The 23,751-nt window shown below is 44.8% G+C and overlaps 1 protein-coding gene across 4 annotated transcripts in view; it reads left to right on the top strand.

The window, feature by feature from the left end:
- The window catches only part of ARMC8 (armadillo repeat containing 8), a 182,587-nt gene that overhangs the window by 18,903 nt on the left and 139,933 nt on the right, over positions 1–23,751 (top strand). For all 4 annotated transcript variants that reach the window (XM_068245238.1, XM_068245236.1, XM_068245237.1 and 1 more), the window contains exons 2-3: positions 15,234–15,310; positions 20,429–20,500. In XM_068245238.1, the coding sequence (XP_068101339.1) occupies positions 15,234–15,310; positions 20,429–20,500 (149 nt within the window). The remainder of the gene's footprint in view (positions 1–15,233; positions 15,311–20,428; positions 20,501–23,751) is intronic.

Genomic DNA, 23,751 nt, shown 5'->3' with positions numbered 1-23,751 from the left:
AAAAACTTTGCAACTCCTCTGATCACTTTTCCTAACATTCTGGAGTATGTGCAAATTGCCATCATAAAAACTGAAGCAGCAAACTTTGTGAAAACAAGCATTTGTGACATTCTCTAAATGTTTGTCTATGACTGCACGGTGTGAACTACTTATGTATCAATGCTCCTCACTATTTTCTATTTTGTACTTTGTACAGTGCTATGGTTGATGTTAGCACTGTATGTCTAATTAAAAGAAAAACCTCTTTGAACTAGCTTAAAACAGACAAAAGTTATAGGCACCCATCATTGTTAGATCTGCATTGGAGGAAAAAAGAAAACCGAATTTTCTTACTAATATATTTTTTTTTTTTTATTCAACAGTATTTTAAATAAAACATATGAAAATGATGATATTCTTTTGTACATTATTTTTTAAGTGCCAAATATTATGCAGTAAATGGGGAGACTATGTAACATTAAAGAGACTCTGTAACAATTTTCAGCCTTTTCTTCTATCCTATAAGTTCCTATACCCGTTCTAATGTGGTCTGGATTACTGCAGCCTTTTCTAGTTGCACTGTCTCTGTAATATATGTAATCTTTTCTTTGTCAAGCTTTGTCGACCCAGGGCGGAATGGGCTGCCTCTGTTGTAATGAATACAAGTTATGCACGCTCCCTGCAGACTCTGTGTGCTTTGTTTACTCCTCTCTCTGCTCTCAGTTTCAGCTTGTCTGTGATGCAGTTTGTGAGGTTGAGGGGGGAGGGTGCTGCCTGTCACATGCTGAGAATCCCAGACTGGAGTGCAATGTATTCAAAACTTGTATGATATAGATATATACATATATATCTATGTATGTATAGTACAGTACAGATTCTCTTTTAGGCGGTGATACGGAGACAGTTCCCACATAACAGTACGGCCCAGTGCACACCAAAACCGCTAGCGGTTTTGGGAGCTGATTTCAGAGCGATTCTAGGTATGTTTAGAGAGGTTTTCTAAACCTACCTAGCGGTTTTGGGTGCGTTTTTGTGTAGCAGATTACACATATTGTTACAGTAAAAGCTGTTACTGAACAGCTACTGTAACAGAAATGCCTGGCAAACCGCTCTGAAGTAGCGTTTTTCAGAGCAGTTTGCGGTTTTCCTATACTTTACATTGAGGACGAAACGCTTCCGAAATCCGCAAACGCGCAGCAGGAGGCGCGTTTGCGGCTTGGCAAAAACCGCAAACCGCCGGTGTGCACCATCCCATTGCAATACATTAGACAAGCGTTTTTGTAGGCGGATGCGGCCGGCGGATCGCTCCAAAAACCGCTCGGTGTGCACTGGGCCTACAAGGGGATTCAATATCCAAGTAGGAATCATAGGTCCTTATTAAATTACATTTTCTCATAAGTTTCTTCCTATGTGATATTTTCATACCTTATCAATAAAATGCCTATTTAGCCACCAGCAAGCAAGCTCATAATCACAATAATTTTGATGGTACTTTTTTCACCTACTTTTTGGTACTTTTTTTCAATTGTATGGTGGTGAAAAGTAATTTGAAGCAGCAGTTTTTTTTTTTTTTTAAGATTCTTTTTATTGAATTTTCAAAAAAGAAATACACACACACTCTTCACACCCTACACACACACCTACACACACGCGCAGGTGAGTAACAAGAAAACATTAAAGAAAGAGAACATACACATGAATGCACATCACGACTGCACCCCCCCCCCCCATCCACCCTTATCCCCCACATTAACACTCTACACACACTCACTCTACACACGCTCTACACCTACACACACACGTACACACACTCTACACACCTACACACACTCTACACACACTCTACACACAAACGCCTACACACATGCCTAGACACCTACACACATGCCTAGACACCTACACACATGCCTAGACACCTACACACATGCCTAGACACCTACACACATGCCTACACACCTACACACATGCCTACACACATGCCTACACACCTACACACATGCCTACACACTTACACACATGCCTACACACCTACACACATGCCTACACACCTACACACATGCCTACACACATGCCTACACACCTACACACATGCCTACACACCTACACACATGCCTACACACCTACACACATGCCTACACACCTACACACATGCCTACACACATGCCTACACACACGCCTACACACCTACACACACGCCTACACACCTACACACACGCCTACACACCTACACACCTACACACCTACCTACACACACACACTCTACACACACACACACACTCTACACACCTACACACACACCTACACACACACCTGCACACACAGCTACACACACACCTACACACACACACCTACACACACACACACCTACCCACACATACACACCTACACACACACACACACACCTACACGCACACACCTACACACACACACACACCTACACACACACACACCTACACAAACTCTACACACATGTCTACACGCCTACACACTTGCCTACACGCCCACACACACGCCTACACACACACCTACACACACCTACCCACACACACACCTACACACACTATACACACCCACACACACACACACCTACACACATGCCTACACACCTACACACATGCCTACACACCTACACACACACCTACACACACGCCTACACACACGCCTACACACCTACACACACGCCTACACACCTACACACACGCCTACACACCTACACACACGCCTACACGCCTACACACGCCTACACACACACACGCCTACACACACGCCTAAATGCCTACACACACACCTACACACACGCCTACACACACACACACACCTACACACACGCGCCTACACACACACACACACGCCTACACACACACACACACCTACACACACACGCCTACCTACACACACACACCTACACACATGCCTACACACCTACACACATGCCTACACACATGCCTACACACCTACACACATGCCTACACGCCTACACACACGCCTACACACACACCTACACACACGCCTACACACACACACACACACGCCTACACACACGCCTAAATGCCTACACACACACACACCTACACACACACGCGCCCACACACACGCCTACACACACGCCTACACACACACACACACACCTACACACACGCCTACACACACCTATACACACCTACACACCTATACACACCTACATACACCTACACACACACACGCGCAGGTGAGTAACAAGAAAACATTAAAGAAAGAGAACATACACATGAATACACACCCGACCCCCCCCCCCCCCCCCCCCCATCCACCCTTCTCCCCCAAATTAACCAATTTTATGCGATTATGTGCCATGTTAACAAGATACATTCAGTACAATTTATTGATATGGTATATCACATTTCGTTACATTTGCAATAATTATCTTGAGCACAGGACTCAATAGCACTATCCTTTAGTATTATTTAACTAGTGTTTTTGTTACTGGTCCACGGCTTCCATATTTTTTCAAATTTCTGTGGGCACCATCTAGCCATATATGCTGCTTTATACAAATGTAAATAATCATTGATAACCCATTGTTGCTAAATGTGGTAAGATGTGGTTCTGTTAATAAAATAATACTTTGATAGAGTGACGAAAGGGCTTTTAGATTTTCTTTTAATAATAAATCTTCAACGTCAGAAGTATTAATTCTAACTGAGCTGTTACCAAATTGGGCATCAAATGCGTGTCTCAATTGTAGGAACCTGAAGAAATCCCATTAATTGATCTAAGTCCCCGTGTGAATGACCGCGGCCATCCATGGGACAGCGCCGTCATTCACAAAAGTCAATACTTACATGTCCACGCATAACTTCCTCTTTGCATAGTAAAACTAGTTATGTGCGAGGACATGTTGTGGCCAAATAGTAAAATTACATCTCAAAATATTTTTTTATTGAGACATATTTTTTCAGTTAAAATGAACCCCCTTACCTCCCTCACTCCCCAATAGTTAACCCCCAATTTTTTTTTTTGTAAAAATAATAAACAAAAAATGCATAGTTACCTTAGGGACTGTACTTTTCTAATATGTATGTCAAAGGGGTATATTACTGTTACTTTTGAAATTATAAGCTTGTAATGCGGGTTGGAGGCAAAACTGAAAAAATGCACCTTTTTATTTCCAAATAAAATATTGGCGCCATACATTGTACTAGGGAAAAATTTTAAACATTGCAATAACCGGGACAAATAGGCAAATGTGTGGGTTTTAATTACAGTAGCACGTATTATTTTAAAACTGTAATGGCCAAAAACTGAGAAATTATAATTTTTTTTCCAGTTTTTCTGTTAAAACACATTTGTAATAAAATAATTCTCTATCAAAAAGTACCCCCCAATGAAAGCCTAATTGGTGGTGGAAAAAGATATAGATTTTGTTGTGATTAGTAGTAAAGTTTTATAGGCGAATGAATGAAAGGAGCGCTGCCAGGTGAAAATTGCTCTGTTTTTTTTTTAAGGGGGAAAACTCTTGGAGGTGAAGTGGTTAAAATGATCTTTTAGAAAAATTAGGAGAAATAGTGTGTAAGAGCCACGAGGTCCATTCGCTGGTAGAGTGACAAAACATAGGGAAAGAGAGCTCTGCCAAACAGTCTTACAATCTAAGGAAAGTTGGACACATCAGTTGGAAGGGATGCATATATATTCAAGGGAGGGGTCTTGGATGAGGAAGATGGAGGGTTGGCGATGGTGAACAGATGGTTCTTAAAAGTAGTGTTAAAGGGAACCAAGCATCATTATTTTTTTTTATTTTTTTTTTTAGCACCAAGGGCATCTCAATAGCACATGTAAAAATGCATGCTAATGATGTGGCTCATTCATTAAAAAAATGCCTCTTTAAATTTAAAAGTTTAGCAGAGACTTTTTTTTATTACCCTACTTCTGCGGACAGCAGGGCCTGCCCGACAGCAGACATTGCAGGCAAAGAAGGACTGATGTGATCTATTTCACATATTAGCAGAGAGCAAACAAAAACTTTCATCAGCAGGGGGTTGGGGAGATAGGACACTGTGCTTCAGGCTTGGTTCCCACTCGTGCCGGACAGTGTAATGTCCACTTTGATGGTTCGGCTGCAGCCCGGAGCAGATGTGTTACTCCCATAGGCTACATAGAAGAACTCCTAGGCCTGCGTTCAGAGAGGGAGAGCAGAGGAACTGAGCAGCGGGTGAGAATGTTTCTGTATGAGGTGGATGTATGGTGATTGGATTTATAAACTAGGCAAAGTAGCTTAAATGTGATTCTGAGGAGGACCAGGACCCAGTGAAATGGGGATCCGATTAGTCTTCTACACCTTTCAACTGTTAAGGCTCATACACACATCAGACCCTAGTCTTTGAAAAATGAAAGATCACAGACCAATTTTACCCCCTTCCTTGTAATATGAGAGCCATACCTACACAGTCTATGGAGCTGAACTCCCCATCAGACAGAAATCTTTGCAAGATGCTGCACACAAAGATGCTGTAGACATTCAAAAGATCTGTTCCTGCAAAAGATCCGTTCCTGCAAAATGCATTCATAGTCTATGATATCTGCAGATCATCATACACACCTTGTTTAACAGACATTCATCTGCAGATCAGATCCACCAGGATGGATTTTCAGATCTGCAGATGATTGTCTGATCTGCAGATGAATGTCAGTTAAAGGGACACTTAAGTCAAACAAAAAAAAATGAGTTTTACTCACCTAGGGCTTCCAATAGCCCCCTGCAGCTGTCCGGTGCCCTCGCCGTCTCCATCCGATCCTCCTGGCCCCATCGGCAGCCACTTCCTGTTTCAGTGACAGGAGCTGACAGGCTGGGGACGCGAGTGATTCTTCGCGTTCCCAGACACATTAGCACCCTCTATGCTGCTATATGGTATATGATATATGCTATAGCAGCATAGATGGCGCTATTGTGGCCAGGAACGCGAAGAATCACTCGCGTCCCCAGCCTGTCAGCTCCTGTCACCGAAACAGGAAGTGGCTGCCGGCGGGGCCAGGAGGATCGGAGGGAGACGGCGAGGGCACCGGACAGCTGCAGGGGGCTATTGGAAGCACCAGCTGAGTAAAACTCATTTTTTTTTTTTTTGACTTAAGTGTCCCTTTAAACAAGGTGTGTATGAGGATCTGCAATGAATGCAATTTGCAGGAACGGATCTTTGGCAGGAACAGATCTTTTGCAGATACTGATCTTTTGTGTCTGTGCAGCATCTTGCAAAGATTTTTTTCTGATGGGGAGTTCAGCTCCATAGAAAAGACTGAAGGTATGGCTCTCATACTACATGACGAGTGGTAAGATTGGTCTGTGATCTTTCATTTTCCAAAGACTATAGTCAGATGTGTGTATGAGCCTTTAGTTTGGATCACTGTACCTATGCTGCCTGATCCAGCTTTGTCAGGTCTAAAGGATGCCTTCTCCAGACTTTGTGTATGTATGTTGGGATTCAAATCTAACCTAATGGGTCCTTTCAGAATAGAGCAAAAGCTCTTGGCTATTCTTCGTTTCTTTTAGCTGAGTGTTTTGAGTTATGTTTGAGGATCCATGAGCTGTGTCTCCAAAAGGGCTTTCTGTCACTGGGCAGAATTTTTCACTACAGAATGTCTCGATAGTCTTTAGGTTTATTTGTTCTGTGAGCCTCCTTCACATGCTGTGTTAAGTATAGTCGTCTTTTGTTAGATTAGATTGTATTCTAGCTTTGGCTTTTTACATGTTTGTCTATGATGCTTCTTTTTGATCATATGTATTTATTTGCTTTTTGTGGTCCAGGTTCAGCGAAAGGATGATGCCAAACAGCAGAAAATCTAGTATCCCCTATTTAAATATCTTGAATGACTTCAGGATTTGAGATATTTGTGACACTAGCTAAACAGCTAGTTTTGAAAAGCTGCTTTAATACTACTACAGTAGAGTCCCAGGACAGATGGGTATTACCTGATATCAGATAGGTATATTTCCTGTGGCTTGAGAGTCCAAGCAGCCAGGGCCTCAGGGGGTTTGAGGGTCTCCTTTACCAGGAAATGGTAGATAAACGACTTATTTGGCCTAGAAAAAAGATACCTTAATGGTGATCTAATTAACTTGTGTTAATGCATCAGAGTGCAAACATTGCGTTGCGTACTCTGTAAAAACAGGATTGAGTGGGATAGGTGGTATACACTATTTGCTAAGTATGCATGTTTTTTTGGGTGGGTGTAGCCTGAGATTTTTCCATTGTGAAAAGAACTTTTACAAAAGGGGGAACTTCTCTCCTGCAACCCAACTGCTTTAATGGAAATGGATAAGTGTGCATTGGCTGTGCACTTACAGAATGGTTATGCTCTGTAGTAGAATACTTCCATTTGCTCTGAGCAGGGAGATGAGTATGAGCTTTGAATGCTTGGTTACCGTGCAACAAATGCTTGGAATTTGCTCTAGGCATTTTGTAAAGTAGTTGCCAAAATGCAAGCAAGTACCTACTATTGAAAGAATATTACTTTCATTATAAATATACGTACAGTGCAAGTCTTGTTGAAATTCAGTTATTAAAGATTTTTCAATTTCAACATACAACCAGCTAAAAATTTCCCAAATTGCCAGTGAGCTTGGCTAACTTTTTTTTTTTTTTATGCAACATGACAACAGTAGTCTGTATAATGTGCTTGGAATACTGTTGCCTTGATACTACCCAGATACGATCACCTAATTGTGGAACTAATTAGACAGGTGCCATTGCTATTCATATTCCGCTCCTGGAGTAATCCATTAAGGCTGCATTTCCACTTGTGCGATGCGAATCGCGGCGGTAAAAATTTGCATGCGGATGTGAATTTCGCATGCGGGTCTATGCGAATTTTTATGCGAATTCGCATGGATGACGATGTATGCGAATTTAACCATGGCAGTGCTGGTGTGCTTTTCCATTGTTTCTATGCGAATTTGCATAAAAAGTCGCATACACAAACCTCATGCGAATTTCCTATTAAATACATTGTATGTGATTCGCATAGCGGTATGCGAATTCTGTTGGCTCTGCCATGCGAATTTTTTTTCTGCACAGAAAAACGCAAAGGAATCCTGACAAGTGGAAACAGTCCCATTCACTTGTATTGCTATGCGGAAAACGCATGCGAATTCGCAATAGTGGAAATGGGCCCTAAACGTCAGCAAACTGACAAACCGCAAACGGGTTGGCACAACTGAAGCAAAAGAGATATGGAGCCATGTTTATTTCATTTTAAACACCGCAGATTGCCTGGCTGCCCTGCTGATCCCCACCTCTAATACTTTTAGCCATAGACCCTGAACAAGCATTTGCAGATCAGGTGTTTCTGACATTGGTCTCGTAAATGACTTATTTATCACCTAATTGATAAAAACAACCTTTCTGAACATTTCCAAGCAAAATATTCATTCCAAGTAAGTTGTTCCTGATTTCAATATTACTTTTCTTACCTTAATTACCTTAATTATACTATATTTTTGCTCTTTGGGAGCTTAAAATGTAACATAGATAAGGTGAAAACAGGTGAAAAAGCTTTGTGACTCATGCCCAATGTCAGATCTGACAAGATTAGCTGCATGCTTGTTTCTGGTGGGATTTAGACACTACAACGGCTAAATAGATCAGCAGGGCTGCCAGGTAACTGGTATTGTTTAAGGCTACTTACACACCAAGACGTTGCGTTTTAGGGAACGTTATGGTCGCATAACGTGCCGTTAACGCAACATATGGTGGTGTTGAAGTTGGACTTCAGATTGAGCTGTGTTATGCAGCTCTCAAAGCAGCCGCTCCAGGTTAGTCATAGGAAGTCTGGATCTTTTTAAGGATTCGGATCATTTTAATCGGATCATTGAAAAGATCCGGATCTTTGAACCAAATCATTTGAATTATTTTACTAGTGAAGCAGACTGGGTGAAATGATTAGCAGGACAGGACTTTGCCTGCACTGTACGTTCTGTATGTTCCTGTTTCTTCCAGACAGACATCCACTGTGAACCGAATCTTTCATTGTGATGATCTGGATGATTCGACTCATAAAAAAGATCCGGATCAAATGAACGATTCGTTCATGATCCGGACAACACTACAGTCCCACCACAAGTCTCTGCAGTGCAGTGAATATTAATTAGCCATGTGGATAGCCACTGAGGAGGAGGGGAGACCTTCTCCTCCAACATTAATGAGCATGTGCAAACAGTCTAACGTGGCTTAGCCCAGTATAACGTACAGCATGCAGCACTTTGTTTTTAACGTGCTGCATTACAATGTAACGCAACATTGATTTTACAGTGCTGTGAGTTAGGCTGCGTTACTGGCTGCTGTAACGTGGGAATTTAACGTCCCACTGTGAAACCAGCCTAAAATTAAATATAGCAGCCTACATATCACTCTCTCACAGGTGTCCATTAAAGGGGGATGGGAAAAAAAAGAGTTGAACTTACCTGAGACTTCTAATGGTCCCCCGCAGACGTCCTGTTGCCGTGCAGCCACTCACCGATGCTCCGGTCCCTGCCGCTGGTTCACTTCTGGAATTTCAGACTTTCGCAAAGTCGCAAACCCAGTACACACACCCACACACCACACACCACTCACACACACACCAGAATTTGAAACTTATATAAAATTATATTGGTGTAGTATGCTTTGATATACTCTACTACTTGCACCTCAGATGCATTTTTATTTTACCTCAGAAATATGTTAGCTGTCGCTGTCATATGTCCTGCACTGTCTATTGGGTTGTGTTGTTAATACATGTTTAGGTTCTTTTTGCAAAACAATAAAAACATTTTCCAAAACCGCTCTATTTTATTTCATAGTAAAACAGGCAGCAGTGATCGACTGCTGTTTTGGACGCAGTAGCCCTTTACCAAACTGCATCAGCCTCAACCGCTAATACAGTTTGATATAGGGCTACTGCGTCCGAAACAGCAGTCTGTCACTTCTGCCTGTTTTACTATGAAATATAAAAGCTTTAATTAAAGTGGTGCCAATTAGCACCTGTCAGGGGTGTTTCTGATGGCTTGACCCCCTGCCCTTCCCTGTCCCATATTGCCCAGAGGAAAGGGGAAGGCAAGAGAGGGTTGGAGAGGCTCTCCATTTCCATCCATTGCCCTTTGGAGATCATTGCAGCATGCGGCTGAACGTGTGTTCATTTATAAAAGCTAGCAGGAAAGGGTGGTGATGGTGGGTTTTAGTAGTACGCAGTATAGTATTAATTTTTTATAAATAAAAAAAAAAATAGGGAAAAAGCACTTTTAACATTTTTTTTTCAATGTTTTTGCTGACTGTGGCCTATAGATCTTGATTCAGTCAAGTCATTTTGTAGTGTGACTACTGAAAATATGCAACAGATTTTTATGCATTACTCTTTTTTCAGTACAGTCCCTCTTTATCCCCCAGAAATTCTGCGGGCAGCTGGCCATTTATCAGTATAGCCTACCGTATGTCTTCAAACTAGTGAACGCACATTGGACAGAGTGCCTGACCTATTTAAACACTGTATTATTTAGGGCAGGGGAACAAAAAATTGCTTTTCTTCACCAGGTAGGTACAAACTCATATTTACATATTGTTTGGAGAACACTGTGTAATTTTTAAAGGCCTGACAGATAAAAAATTAGATGCTAGGCCTCGCCCCCCCCTCCACCGCAATGCACGCATGGGAATATAGACACATGCCCATCAAGTTCAGACTCCCTATACTGCATCGTCAGTCTTGATCCAGATATTGACCAAGAAAATGATTATCCACAGTCTTGTACCCTAAGCTTTGGCTAAGCCTTGGTTGCAGGAAAATGTGGAGATGATCTGAAACGTGCTCATTTTCCTAAACAAGAATGCACTGCTGAGGGCAGTACTATAGTACTTGGACTGTTTGTGATTGAGGCTTTATCATGAAATCCATGTGTGTGGGTCACTTCCGTGTGCTTTTCATGAGGTCCCAAACATTGAAATTTCCAGTTGGTACTAAAATCGTCAGACTCCAACTCCTGACTCCTCAGTTTATGAAACCTCCGACTCCTCCACAGCCCTTGCATGGCTATTTAGGGGGTACAAAATCATCCGACTCCTCAGTTTATGAAACCACCGACTCCATCTTAGACTCCAGGTACCCAGAAATTGCTCCGACTAACTCCCCCTCCACAGCCCTGCTTTAACTTTAGCCAAAGGGATTGAGTTTTGACCCCTGACGGGCAACAGTAATCTATAGTGTGTACATAGTCTTAAAAATGCTAAATTGAACGTTGTGTCTAGATTGAACGCTGGTCGTACCAATGGTCTAGCACCATACAAAATAAATCGGATACAGTTGGGGACATCAAACTCGGAGAAGGACTTAGGAGTACTCATCAACAACAAGTTAAATAATCGTAATCAATGCCAAGCCGCTGCAGCTAAAGCTAACAAAATTTTGGGATGCATTAAAAGGGAAATAAAAACTCGAGATGCTAGCATAATATTGCCCCTGTTTAAGTCTCTAGTAAGGCCACATCTGGAATATGGAATTCAGTTCTGGACACCACATTACAAAAAAGATATTTGCAGTTTTAGAGCAGGTGCAGAGACGAGCAACAAAATTGATACGTGGGATGGAAGGTCTCACTTACCAAGAAAGGTTAGATAAACTGGGTTTATTTAGTCTAGAGAAAAGACGCCTTAGGGCTAGTTCACACTTAATTTAAAAACGTATCCGTAGCTACGTTTTTTGTCCCGGACGAAAAACGTAGCCACGGATACCAATGTTAAAAATAGGAACAGCACACACTCAAGTTAAAAACGTATCCGCGTGCGATCCGCGGAATACGTTTTTAAACCCGGAACGCTGAGTCCGGACTTGCAGCATTTTTCACGGACCCGTATACACGTACGGGTAGTGAAAATCAATGGGGAAACGGGCCTCCCTCTTCACTGACATTTTGGGACACTGGAAACGGATCAGTTTCCAGTGTCCCATGGTGAAGGAGGGGGCCGCCATGCTGAAGGGGGTAGCAGCCAGGACGGGGGGCTGCGGGCAAAGCGGCGGCCAGGGGGGGTCACATCCACCCCCCCCTTGCTCACCTGGGTGCCCCCCTCCCCGCTCCCCCTCCAGCTCGCATATAATGTAATAATTTGTACCTAATGAAGTTCGGCGAGCCGGGCACTTCCGCCCACACCGCTCGCCGTCACTTCCTGCGATGCCGCCCACTGAAATACAGAGGGCGACATTGCAGGAAGTGACGGCGAGCGGTGTGGGCGGAAGTGCCCGGCTCGCCGAACTTCATTAGGTACAAATTATTACATTATATGCGAGCTGGAGGGGGAGCGGGGACGGGGGGCACCCAGGTGAGCAAGGGGGGGGGGATGTGACCCCCCTGGCCGCCGCTTTGCCCGCAGCCCCCCGTCCTGGCTGCTACCCCCTCTAGCAAAAAAAAAAAACAAAAAACGCAAGCGGATCCAAAACGTGTGCTGCAAAAAAGGCAGCACGGATCCGTTTGCGTTCCGGGTTTTGAAAATCGGAGCCCGGACCGCGGATGCGTCCCGCACCCGGAGCTAGTGTGGCCCAGGCCTTAGAGTGGATCTAATTAACATGTATAAATACATCAGAGGGCAATATAATAGCTTGGCGGATGAGCTTTTTGTCCCTAGGCCTTCTCAAAGGACTAGAGGACATGATCTGCGCATAGAGGAAAAACGTTTTAGCCATTTATTTAGGAAAGGGTTCTTTACAGTAAGAGTGATTAAGATGTGGAATGCATTGCCATAGGAAGTCGTTCTGGCAAACTCTATACCTGCATTTAAAGGGGGCTTAGATGTTTTCCTTGCGTTGAAAGACATCCATGGCTACAATTACTAGGTAATGCCTAATGATGTTGATCCAGGGATTTTATCTGATTGCCATCTGGAGTCGGGGAGGAATTTTTCCCTTTTGGGGCTAATTGGACCATGCCTTGTAAAGGTTTTTTTGCTTCCTCTGGATCAACAGGGATATGTGTGGGAGCAGGCTGGTGTTCTACTTTATACTGGTTGAACTCGATGGACGTATGTCTTTTTTCAACCAAAATAACTATGTAAAGTGAACCTTCACTGTGGCCATCCTGCATATGCAACGGGAGTGCGATATCAAGTGATGTGCGCAGCCAGGGGCGCACTGGCCCAGTGACTGGCCAGTCGCCGAAAATTAAAGTGGCTGGCTGCAGTTGTTCCGGTGCGGGCTCAGGACGTCTGCAGGGGACTGGTGGAAGCCCCAGGTTAGAAAAAAAAAAAGTTTCACTAACTCTGTTAAGGTTCAGTTTAATTATACTTTTAAAGAGCATCCTATATAATAAAACCCGTGGCGCTGCGTCCTACTGTGTCTGTGCTAGCCGCTTAGGGCGCATGCGCAGCAGGGCTTTTGGGCATCAGTCGCTGATGGGCGCACATGGACAAGCGTGGGGGGGTTGCAGTTGTACCCGTTTTAGCTTTTGGGTTCCCTAGCTCCCGTTATTAAACAGGTGGGCTTTTAACTAATGTTTAAATAAATCAACATCTTTGTAAGACTTGAATTCTGGAATTATTATTTGTTCCTTTCACTGTATGGAAGAGCCTGTATATGTCTGGAAAGTACTGGTGCTTAGGGAGAGAACAGTGTTTTCTGCTTTTGTAAGAGGTGTAAAACAATTTACAACTTCTCTGAGTTTTTTTTCCCTGCTGCATTTTGCTTTAAGAAGTGTTGTATATCATAAATGTAACGTTTTGCAGTCACAGATTACAGGTGATATTTTTTTTCCCTCAGCTGTAAACACAGAAATGCAAAGTGTTCCCCAGCAGTAGCTTTATGCAGCATAGATTACAGTTCAACTTCCATATAATGTTCAGCCAGGCTTGTTTGTGATCCTCCTTAAATTAGAACTGACCGTATCAAATTAATCTTTCTTCCTGTTACTCCTTGACTTTTCCTATTGCAAATGTGGTTTAATATAACAGTAAATTCTGGGAAATGTTTGGCTGCTCAGTGAAGCTTACTAGAATTTTCATTGCCAAGTCACAGCAGTCCTAGAAGTCACAGTGACTTGTACAAGGTCACAACCCACCCTGGATCTCACTTTGCAGCTTTAAAGCCTTGCTGTGACTTCTCAATACAAGGATGATTGAAGCGTTCTTAATTGGCTGGTGCTTGGACTACTACACTGGACATCTGCAGGTGCAACTTTTGCGTTTAAAGGGAACCAGAGGTGAGAGTAATCTGGTGGTTGCCAAATGTATTTCCTTATAAAGCCCAAAATTAAAAAAGCTTTCTGATGACTATAAAGAGCATCACATTTTAATATGAAATTGATTTTTGTTTTCTTAAAACAACTATTGTGAATACGTGAAAACACAAATAAAAAGCACATTTCTCCCAGAGTAAAATATGCTTTAAATGACTTTTTCTCTTATTTTGCTGTCACTTACAGTAGGTAGTGGAAATCTGACAGAACTGACAGGTTTTGGACTAGCCCGTCTCCTGATGGAGGATTCTAGGGGTTTTCTTTATTTCCAAAAGCACTTGGCAAACGGCAGTTGCTCAGACCAACTGTCAGAATAGTGTGCAAACAGGTGGGTGGGGGCAGCATATTTGTATAGATCCTTTCCCAGGGAGTACTTTTGTGAAGAAAAAGTAAATGCTGAGATCCCCATGAGGAGATTGAACGGTCAAAATCGGTCATTTCCATTAGATTTCTACTAACTTATGTAAGTGACAGCAACATAGGAGTAAATTAATGTATAGCTCATTTTACTCTGGAAGAAACCTACTTATTTTTTATGTGTTTATATGTATTTTTTTAATTTTGCAATGTTTTTGTGATAGTGCTTTAAGTATACACATTCATTTTTAGCCACTTTTAAGGAGAAGCCTCTTATTTAATTTTAATAAGCTGTACATTCCATAGCACTGTTGCTACATAGGGAAACAAAGTGTTGCCTGCTTTTGCTGAATACAAGCCTCAACACACTATATGGTGAGAAGTGTCACAAGGAGATGCTAGGCAACACATTGCAGCAGGCATTACAGTTTGCATGGCAACTTCTACTGTCCATAAATGAGTTTGTCTCCCTTCCACTAGAAGTGGTAGCTGTTAAATAATTCTGTTTTAAGAATGTAGTAAAGTATATTTGCAGCTTTTTCAGGGGAAGTTATTTGTTTGTTGCCGATCTACCACAAACATACTGGAGGTTCTCTATCACCTTACTGGGTCCCTGGCTGAACTGTGGGGGTATTTATTCAGTTTAATCAGCTCTGAAATATTTTTGTTTTATTTTTAGGAGGTCACGGCAAGCAGTCGCCACTATGTGGACAGACTCTTTGATCCTGATCCCCAGAATGTTCTTCGGGGAGTTGTGTAAGTACTTTAAGTTTAGAGCATAAAATGTGAAGACTCAAATAATGTTGTGTGGAATATATCATCATTACTAATGTATAAAGTTCTCTGCATTGCATTTAGAGCAGGGGTCCCAAACTCGATTTACCTGGGGGCCGCAGGAGGCAAAGTCAGGATGAGGCTGGGCCGCATAAGGGATTTCACAATCAGCATCCCCCCCCCCCTGTCCCTTGCATTGATTTTTATTTCAAAATCAAATTCACACTGAAGCGAACTATTTTGCCTATTTTACCTTATAGTTCGCTTCAGTGGTCCCATTACAAGTAATCCACCGTGTCCCCGCCGCAAAACGATGGGCTGCAGAGCCCCCAAATCGCCTGGGGGGCAATCCGCCGGCATTTCCTGGAAGGGGCAGAGCTATCAGCTCTGCCCCTCCTGACGTCAATCGCGGCGCATCGCCGCCTCTGCCCGCCCCTCTCACTCTTCCTTCACAGAGAGGGGCGGGCAGAGGTGGCGATGCGCTGCGATTGACGTCAGGAGGGGCAGAGCTGAAGCTGAAAGCTCTGCCCCTTCCAGGAAATGCCGGCGGATCGCCCCCGGCCGATTTGGGGGCTCTTCAGCCCTCGTTTAGCAGCGGGGATGTGGCGGATTACTTGGGAGCACTGAAGCGAACTATAAGGAAGTTTTGCTGGCGAGGGCCACAAAATATTGTATCGAGGGCCGCAAATGGCCCGTGGGCCGCGAGTTTGAGACCCCTGATTTAGAGGGACTCTGAAGTGGGAAGAATATGAAGGCTGCCAAATTTATTTCCTTTTAAACAATACCAGTTGCCGGGCAGCCCTGCTGATCTATTTGGATGCAGTTGCGTCTGAATCCCATCAGAAACAAGCATGCAGCTAATCTTGTCAGATTTGACAATAATGTCAAACAACTGATTTGCATATGCTTGTTTAGGGTTTATTGCTTAAATTATTGGAGACAGAGAATCAGCAGGATAGCCAGGCAACTGGTATTGCTTAAAAGACTCATGAGGCAAAATACTAAAAAAAAAAAAGCTAAATGCCTGCATGAAATTTGAATGCACCGAGGATGCCTTCCGCGCCCTCCGTGCCGTTCCACCGAGTCCACGCTGCTCAATGTCCCCCCTGGGCCGGCTCCTGACCCCACCGCCCAGGTGAGGCTATCCTGCTTCCACTAAAATGGCCGCGGCTGCGAAGTCCGCATAGATGCGAGTGTAGCTGCGCAGCTTTAGGGCCTCCACCCGATCCACGCTACAGGCTGTCTCCTGTAGCGTGGATCGGGAGGGAAGGCCCTAGACCTGCGCAGCCGCACTCGTGTCTATGCGGACTGCATAGCCGCGGCCAGCTCCGGCGGGCATTTTAGTGGCGGCAGGAGAGCCCGACCCGGCCGGCCTAGGGAAATATTGAGCAGCGGGGACCCGGCAGACCGGCGTGGATGGCGTCCTCCGTGCATTCACATTTCATGCAGGTATTTAACTTGTTTTTAGTATTTCACCTTGTGAGTCCTTTAAAAGGAAATAAATATGGCAGCCTCTATATACCTCTCGCTTCAGGTTCACCTTATCCAGCAGTAATCAGAGACCTCGTCTCCTCCCACGGGGGGGGGGGGGGGCAGGAGGACAATACAGGGAGTCCAAAACATCGGGTCGGCAGTCCATAGCACCGGGCGTTAGTAAGTTGGAGACTTCCTGTATTTGGCATATAAGACGCAGGAACTTTTTCTCCCTATTTTTGTGGAAAAAAAAGTGCATTTTATTTGCAACTCATTGACCACTGCTTTAAGGAGTTATCAGGCAAATCATCAAAAAAAAGCTTTACTCACCTGGGGCTTTCTCCAGCACCTAGCAGCCGACTGTCCTACGCCAACTGCCCCACTCTGCACTGCCGTCTGTGCTCGGTGCGGAAGCCGACCCCGAGGTCGTCCGCGTTGCGCCTGCGTGAACCGCCACTGTCAATCAACCCCACGGCTTACTGTGCAGGCGCAGAACTACTCCGCCTGCGCAGTAAGCCGCATACAACGTGAGCTTGATTGACAGCGGCGGTTCTCGCAGGCGCAGTGCAGACGACCTCGGGGTCGGGTTCCGCGCGGAGCCCGGTATGGCGGCGCGGAGTGGACGGCGTGGGACAGTCTGCTGCTAGGGGCTGGAGAAAGCTCCAGGTGAGTAAAGCTTTTTTTGATGATTTGCCTGATAACTCCTTTAAGTGACACAACTACAAATTGTGCTCTATTCTTGCGGCAGAGATGTTATTTATGATATATAAAAGATTCCTGTGTACACATCAGATATGTATATCTGGCTTCAAAATACGGTGACTGCTTTACTGCAGCTGCACAGAGAACTTGTTTTAACTGGTTTATTTCATTTTTGTGGACTAAGCACAGCTATTACTGCATATGCAATTTGTTTATGATGACTTGATGTGAGAAATAGAACATTTTATCAGGTTTTACCTTTTAATTAAATTAGTTTAAATTTATTAGGAGTCGGTGCAGTTTTTCCTGACTCCTACTCCAATTGCTCAGACTCCTCGACTCCACAGCCCTGCTTTCAGCAAAGGCTGACACAGGTATAGGTAGGGATGTTGGCAGGGCCAGTATTGGTGCACGTGCACTTTAAGCAGTGGCATACCTAGGGCATTTGACATCCAGTGGTGGGTATAAAATGATCTCCACCCCCCCCCCCCCCACTCAATAAAGGAAAGTAGTGGGTGTGGTGTGCTAAGCGCACAATGACCGGTAATGCCAGGTATAGGTGACTCCAGTATAGGTAGTCAGGTATAGGTGCCTCCAGCAAAGGTAGCCTGGTATAGTTGTTCCCAGTATAGGTAGCCCGGTATAGGTGCCCCCAGTATGGGTAGCCTGGAATAGTTACCCCAGTATGGGTAGCCTGGAATAGGTGCCCCCAGTATGGGTAACCTGGAATAGGTGCCCCCAGTATGGGTAACCTGGAATAGGTGCCCCCAGTATGGGTAACCTGGAATAGGTGCCCCCAGTATGGGTAACCTGGAATAGGTGCCCCCAGTATGGGTAGCCTGGAATAGGTGCCCCCAGTATGGGTAACCTGGAATAGGTGCCCCCAGTATGGGTAACCTGGAATAGGTGCCCCCAGTATGGGTAACCTGGAATAGGTGCCCCCAGTATGGGTAACCTGGAATAGGTGCCCCCAGTATGGGTAACCTGGAATAGGTGCCCCCAGTATGGGTAACCTGGAATAGGTGCCCCCAGTATGGGTAACCTGGAATAGGTGCCCCCAGTATGGGTAACCTGGAATAGGTGCCCCCAGTATGGGTAACCTGGAAGAGCTGCCCCCAGTATGGGTAACCTGGAAGAGCTGCCCCCAGTAGGGGTAACCTGGAATAGGTGCCCCCAGTAGGGGTAGCCTGGAATAGGTGCTCCCAGTATGGGGGTAGCCTGGAATAGGTGCCCCCAGTATGGGGGTAGCCTGGAATAGGTGCCCCCAGTATGGGGGTAGCCTGGAATAGGTGCCCCCAGTATGGGGGTAGCCTGGAATAGGTGCCCCCAGTATGGGGGTAGCCTGGAATAGGTGCCCCCAGTATGGGGGTAGCCTGGAATAGGTGCCCCCAGTATGGGGGTAGCCTGGAATAGGTGCCCCCAGTATGGGGGTAGCCTGGAATAGGTGCCCCCAGTATGGGGGTAGCCTGGAATAGGTGCCCCCAGTATGGGGGTAGCCTGGAATAGGTGCCCCCAGTATGGGGGTAGCCTGGAATAGGTGCCCCCAGTATGGGGGTAGCCTGGAATAGGTGCCCCCAGTATGGGGGTAGCCTGGAATAGGTGCCCCCAGTATGGGGGTAGCCCGGTATAGGTGCCCCCAGTATGGGTAGCCTGGAATAGTTACCCCAGTATGGGTAACCTGGAATAGGTGCCCCCAGTATGGGTAACCTGGAATAGGTGCCCCCAGTATGGGTAACCTGGAATAGGTGCCCCCAGTATGGGTAACCTGGAATAGGTGCCCCCAGTATGGGTAACCTGGAATAGGTGCCCCCAGTATGGGTAACCTGGAATAGGTGCCCCCAGTATGGGTAACCTGGAATAGGTGCCCCCAGTATGGGTAACCTGGAATAGGTGCCCCCAGTATGGGTAACCTGGAATAGGTGCCCCCAGTATGGGTAACCTGGAAGAGCTGCCCCCAGTATGGGTAACCTGGAAGAGCTGCCCCCAGTAGGGGTAACCTGGAATAGGTGCCCCCAGTAGGGGTAGCCTGGAATAGGTGCCCCCAGTATGGGGGTAGCCTGGAATAGGTGCCCCCAGTATGGGGGTAGCCTGGAATAGGTGCCCCCAGTATGGGGGTAGCCTGGAATAGGTGCCCCCAGTATGGGGGTAGCCTGGAATAGGTGCCCCCAGTATGGGGGTAGCCTGGAATAGGTGCCCCCAGTATGGGGGTAGCCTGGAATAGGTGCCCCCAGTATGGGGGTAGCCTGGAATAGGTGCCCCCAGTATGGGGGTAGCCTGGAATAGGTGCCCCCAGTATGGGTAGACTGGCTCAGCTCTTCCATACTGCCTGGCACCACTTCCTGCATCACGTGATTACACGCATGCGAGAAGCGATGCCAGCACTAGGGGGAGAGCTTAATGGTGACAGGAAGTCTGACATTACTGGACTCCAGGAAGCAGGTTAGATAGCGGCAAGGGGGGAGCGCAGAAGTGCTTGGCAGCCGCCGGCTGTAACTCTGAGGCTGCAGGGAGGTCTGCTGCCTAACCCCCCCCCCCCCCTCGCCCCCATGCATGCTGAGACTCGGGCTAGGCTGCTCCCTGCGCTACCCACTTGGTACGCCACTGACTATAAGGGTTTGTGATATGCTCATTACTATGTGTATTCCTTTCTTGATAAAAGTATCTGATGGTAAAGGATTCAGATTGTCTATAATAATGCTGTACTGTTAAATTTGGGCAGCACGGTGGCATAGTGGATAGCACACTTGCCTTGCCAGCCAGGGAACTATCTGCACAGAGTTTGTATGTCCCCCCTGTGTTTGCAGGGGTTTCCTCTCACATCCCAAAAACATACAGATAAGTTAATTGGCTTCTTAAAATTGCCCGTAGGCTATAATGGGCATATGACTTTAAAACTTTGATTGAAATTTCTTTTGTTTTCAACAGAGATATGAAAAATGCAGTGATTGGAAATAACAAACAGAAAGCCAACCTCATAGTGTTGGGAGCAGTGCCAAGGTATGTACTGTGCTTGTCAGCAGCCACCGTCTGGCAGACTGCTTAATAAATGATTTTTGTGAGCAGAGCCAGTGGTTGTTATTACCTAGAGTGGAAATGTAAAGCTGGTTCTAGTATCTGCTTCTGTGAACACTGTGACTGCTTGCAGGACAATGGGAAGTGAAATGGCCATTGTGTATTATTTAAAACGGGCAACAATGGTAGCATTCCATGCAGTTTATAAATGCTATTTAGCATCTGAAAAAAGCTAAACAAACCTGTTAGAACCTGGTGACTGCAGCCGGAGTTTGGCTGTTGTATAGCTGAACTCCGGATAGTGGCAGTGCTGCTGCAATGGGAACTCTGCTATAGAACAGACAAGCACTATAGCTGAACTCCAGTTAGCGGCTAGCAGGAGTGGTGGTGCTTAGGCTGTTTGGCTGCAGCGCTGGTGGTTTTGTTTTTGGGAATGAGCACTTGGCTATAGTATAGCTGGGGGGAAAGGGGGGGGGGGGTGAGTTTATGCGCTGGCTACCCGGCTCTAAGGGTTAGGAAATGGCTCCCTTAGATTTGTTTGATATATGACATTTGCTAAAAATTAAGAATAAATTGGCATCGCTCCAGAAACATGTATTCCTGCTTGAGGTTATGGATAAGTACTATTGTAAATGTGCATTGTGGGTGAATACAGCTTTGAAGTTGATCTATCAAGACAGCTGCACTCTCACGTAAGCACCTGAGCACCCCAAACATTGTTCAGTAAGGCAAGTAACTGCTCACTATACACAAACACATGGCATTTGCATTCTCTGTTGCAATGTTTACCCTTTCAAATGCACTGAAAGGGACAGCTCTGTGTTGTGCTCAGAGTACCGCAGTGTATTGTGACAACGCACTCCCGCACAGCTCGTCAGTATGCCCATTGCACAGTGCAGTCTATGCACTGGCATTGCACGCCGAGCCCCATTGTGAAAATTCGATCAGCAACGCAGCGTTGTAAGCAGATTGAAAGAACAACCGCTCAACTGCACTGTGGAAGGCAGTGCTGGACCATAGGCAGCCAGGCCTAGATACTGTAGTGAAGAAAAAAGATGCGGTCCGCAACAAAGTCTCTCCACAAACTCTGTAGTTTATTTAGGACGTATCCTCACAGCAGGTAAAAAGTACAAAGGCTGACATGTTTCGAGCCAAACAGCCCTTAAAGGATACCACAACTGACATGTGGCATAATGAGATAGACATGGGTATGTACAGTGCCTAGCACACAAATAACTATGCTGTGTTCCTTTTTTTCTTTCTCTGCCTGAAAGAGGTAAATATCAGGTATGTAAGTGGCTGACTCAGTCCTGACTCAGACAGGAAGTGACTACAGTGTGACCTTCACTGATAAGAAATTCCAACTATAAAACACTTTCCTAGAAGAAAATGGCTTCTGAGAACAAGAAAGAGATAAAAAGGGGGGACATTCTTATCAGTAAGGGTCACACTGTAGTCACTTCCTGTCTGAGTCAGGACTGAGTCAGCCACTTACATACCTGATATTTACCTCTTTCAGGCAGAGAAAGAAAAAAGGAACACAGCATAGTTATTTGTGTGCTAGGCACTGTACATACCCATGTCTATCTCATTATGCCACATGTCAGTTGTGGTATCCTTTAATCATAGCACATAGCCACAGCTCATGTCTCTCGGTTAAAAAAGGGGGGGGGGGGAATAGGTGACACACCCAAATGTGACATGGGCTAGCCCACACATGGGAGGGTCCAGCACCACATCTACAAACTGTCACTCAATGGGTGGATACCACCCCCATACATGAAGTGAAAAAACATCTTTTAAAAGGTATAAATCTTTAAGTAGTATAAAACCAAAGAAAACACATAAAGAACAATCAAAGTACATAAAGAGGAGTACAAAATATAATACAAAACTTAATCACCGACATTCCATTGCTTATAGACACAACGTCCAATATATAGATATTGCAGGTCGTCATGTTATTTGACATATGATTTAATTTATGATTTAATTAACCTGTAACCAGAGCTATATCCCATCTGGCATTAAGTCCCTTTGGGGCCCTGGTCCCTAGGCGAAAAATCCATAATGCTTCTCTTTTGCGGATAGCAGCTAGTAGATCCCCTCCTCTCTTGGGCAAGAAGACCCTCTCTCTATCCCCTGGAAAGAAAAACCAGACATATCACCACCATGTATGTTCCTGAAATGTTTGGCAACATTCGAGATATTTCTCGTGGACCAGGACATCCCTAAATAATGCTTGGAGATCCTGGCTTTGAATTTGGTCCCTAAATGGAGTACTTGCCCAGAGTAGCCATCCGGGTTTTAGTAAATTACATGGAAATCTAGTCATATTTTCCCCTCTGCTGCAATGGCATGTATAAGCATGAGAAATGATGTATTACAAAATACATGTACTTTTAATGGTTATAAAAAGCCTTAGTTTTTCTGTGGGTTGTAGTCTCGTTATGTCAACAAGAAGATGCTCTTAACACACATACACACGCACACACACACACACTTTTGAATCCCAGCTCTTTTTCATTAAATGCTGTCTTTCACTTGTTTGGTTTTTCTAAATTTCTTAGTGATTCTTGTAATTAGCTCTCAACCTTTTCAATGCTACAGCATGAACACTGGAAAGGGAAGAGATGTGTCTGGCCACTTCACAAACAAAGATTGCTGCCACTACATTCATAGTCAGCAAAATTGGGGGGGGGGGGGGGGGGAGGAGGGGGGGTTGTACATTACAAACATCACATCAGAAAATGGAGGAGCGCTCCAATAGTGTGATACAGCTTTATTCATCTCCCTGGCGGTATGAACGAGCCTGACTCGCCCAGGGAAAAATAGCTGATACCAGAATGGATGGGTCAGGCTTGTCTACAGTTCCATTTTATGGCATTGAAATTTGAGGATTGTATACAAATGTTTGCATGCCCTGGAAATCTGCATGGGAAAATTTCCACACGGACATGAATTTTAATGAGCAAAAAACGCATACAAAAAACTACAGTGGGGAAATTGTGGCCTGGCAGAAAAGGAAAATGTAAGTTACATTTATATTTTTTGTGTTTGAAACTTTTATTATACTCAAAATGTATACTAGGCCCTTGCTTGAAACATTTTAGTAAGTTGCAGGCAAAAATTTAATGATCATTAAATGAATAACTTTTTGCTCAGAAATCCAGCAGAAACTGAATGCCAAAGAAGTTAAAGATCTGTTTAGGGTTCTAGTAACCTTTAAAGGAGTC

The sequence above is a fragment of the Hyperolius riggenbachi genome, chromosome 7, assembly GCF_040937935.1.
Source record: "Hyperolius riggenbachi isolate aHypRig1 chromosome 7, aHypRig1.pri, whole genome shotgun sequence".
Lineage (NCBI taxonomy): Eukaryota > Metazoa > Chordata > Amphibia > Anura > Hyperoliidae > Hyperolius > Hyperolius riggenbachi.
Note: the sequence above shows the minus strand (reverse complement) of the source record. Positions and strands in the feature narration are given on the sequence as shown.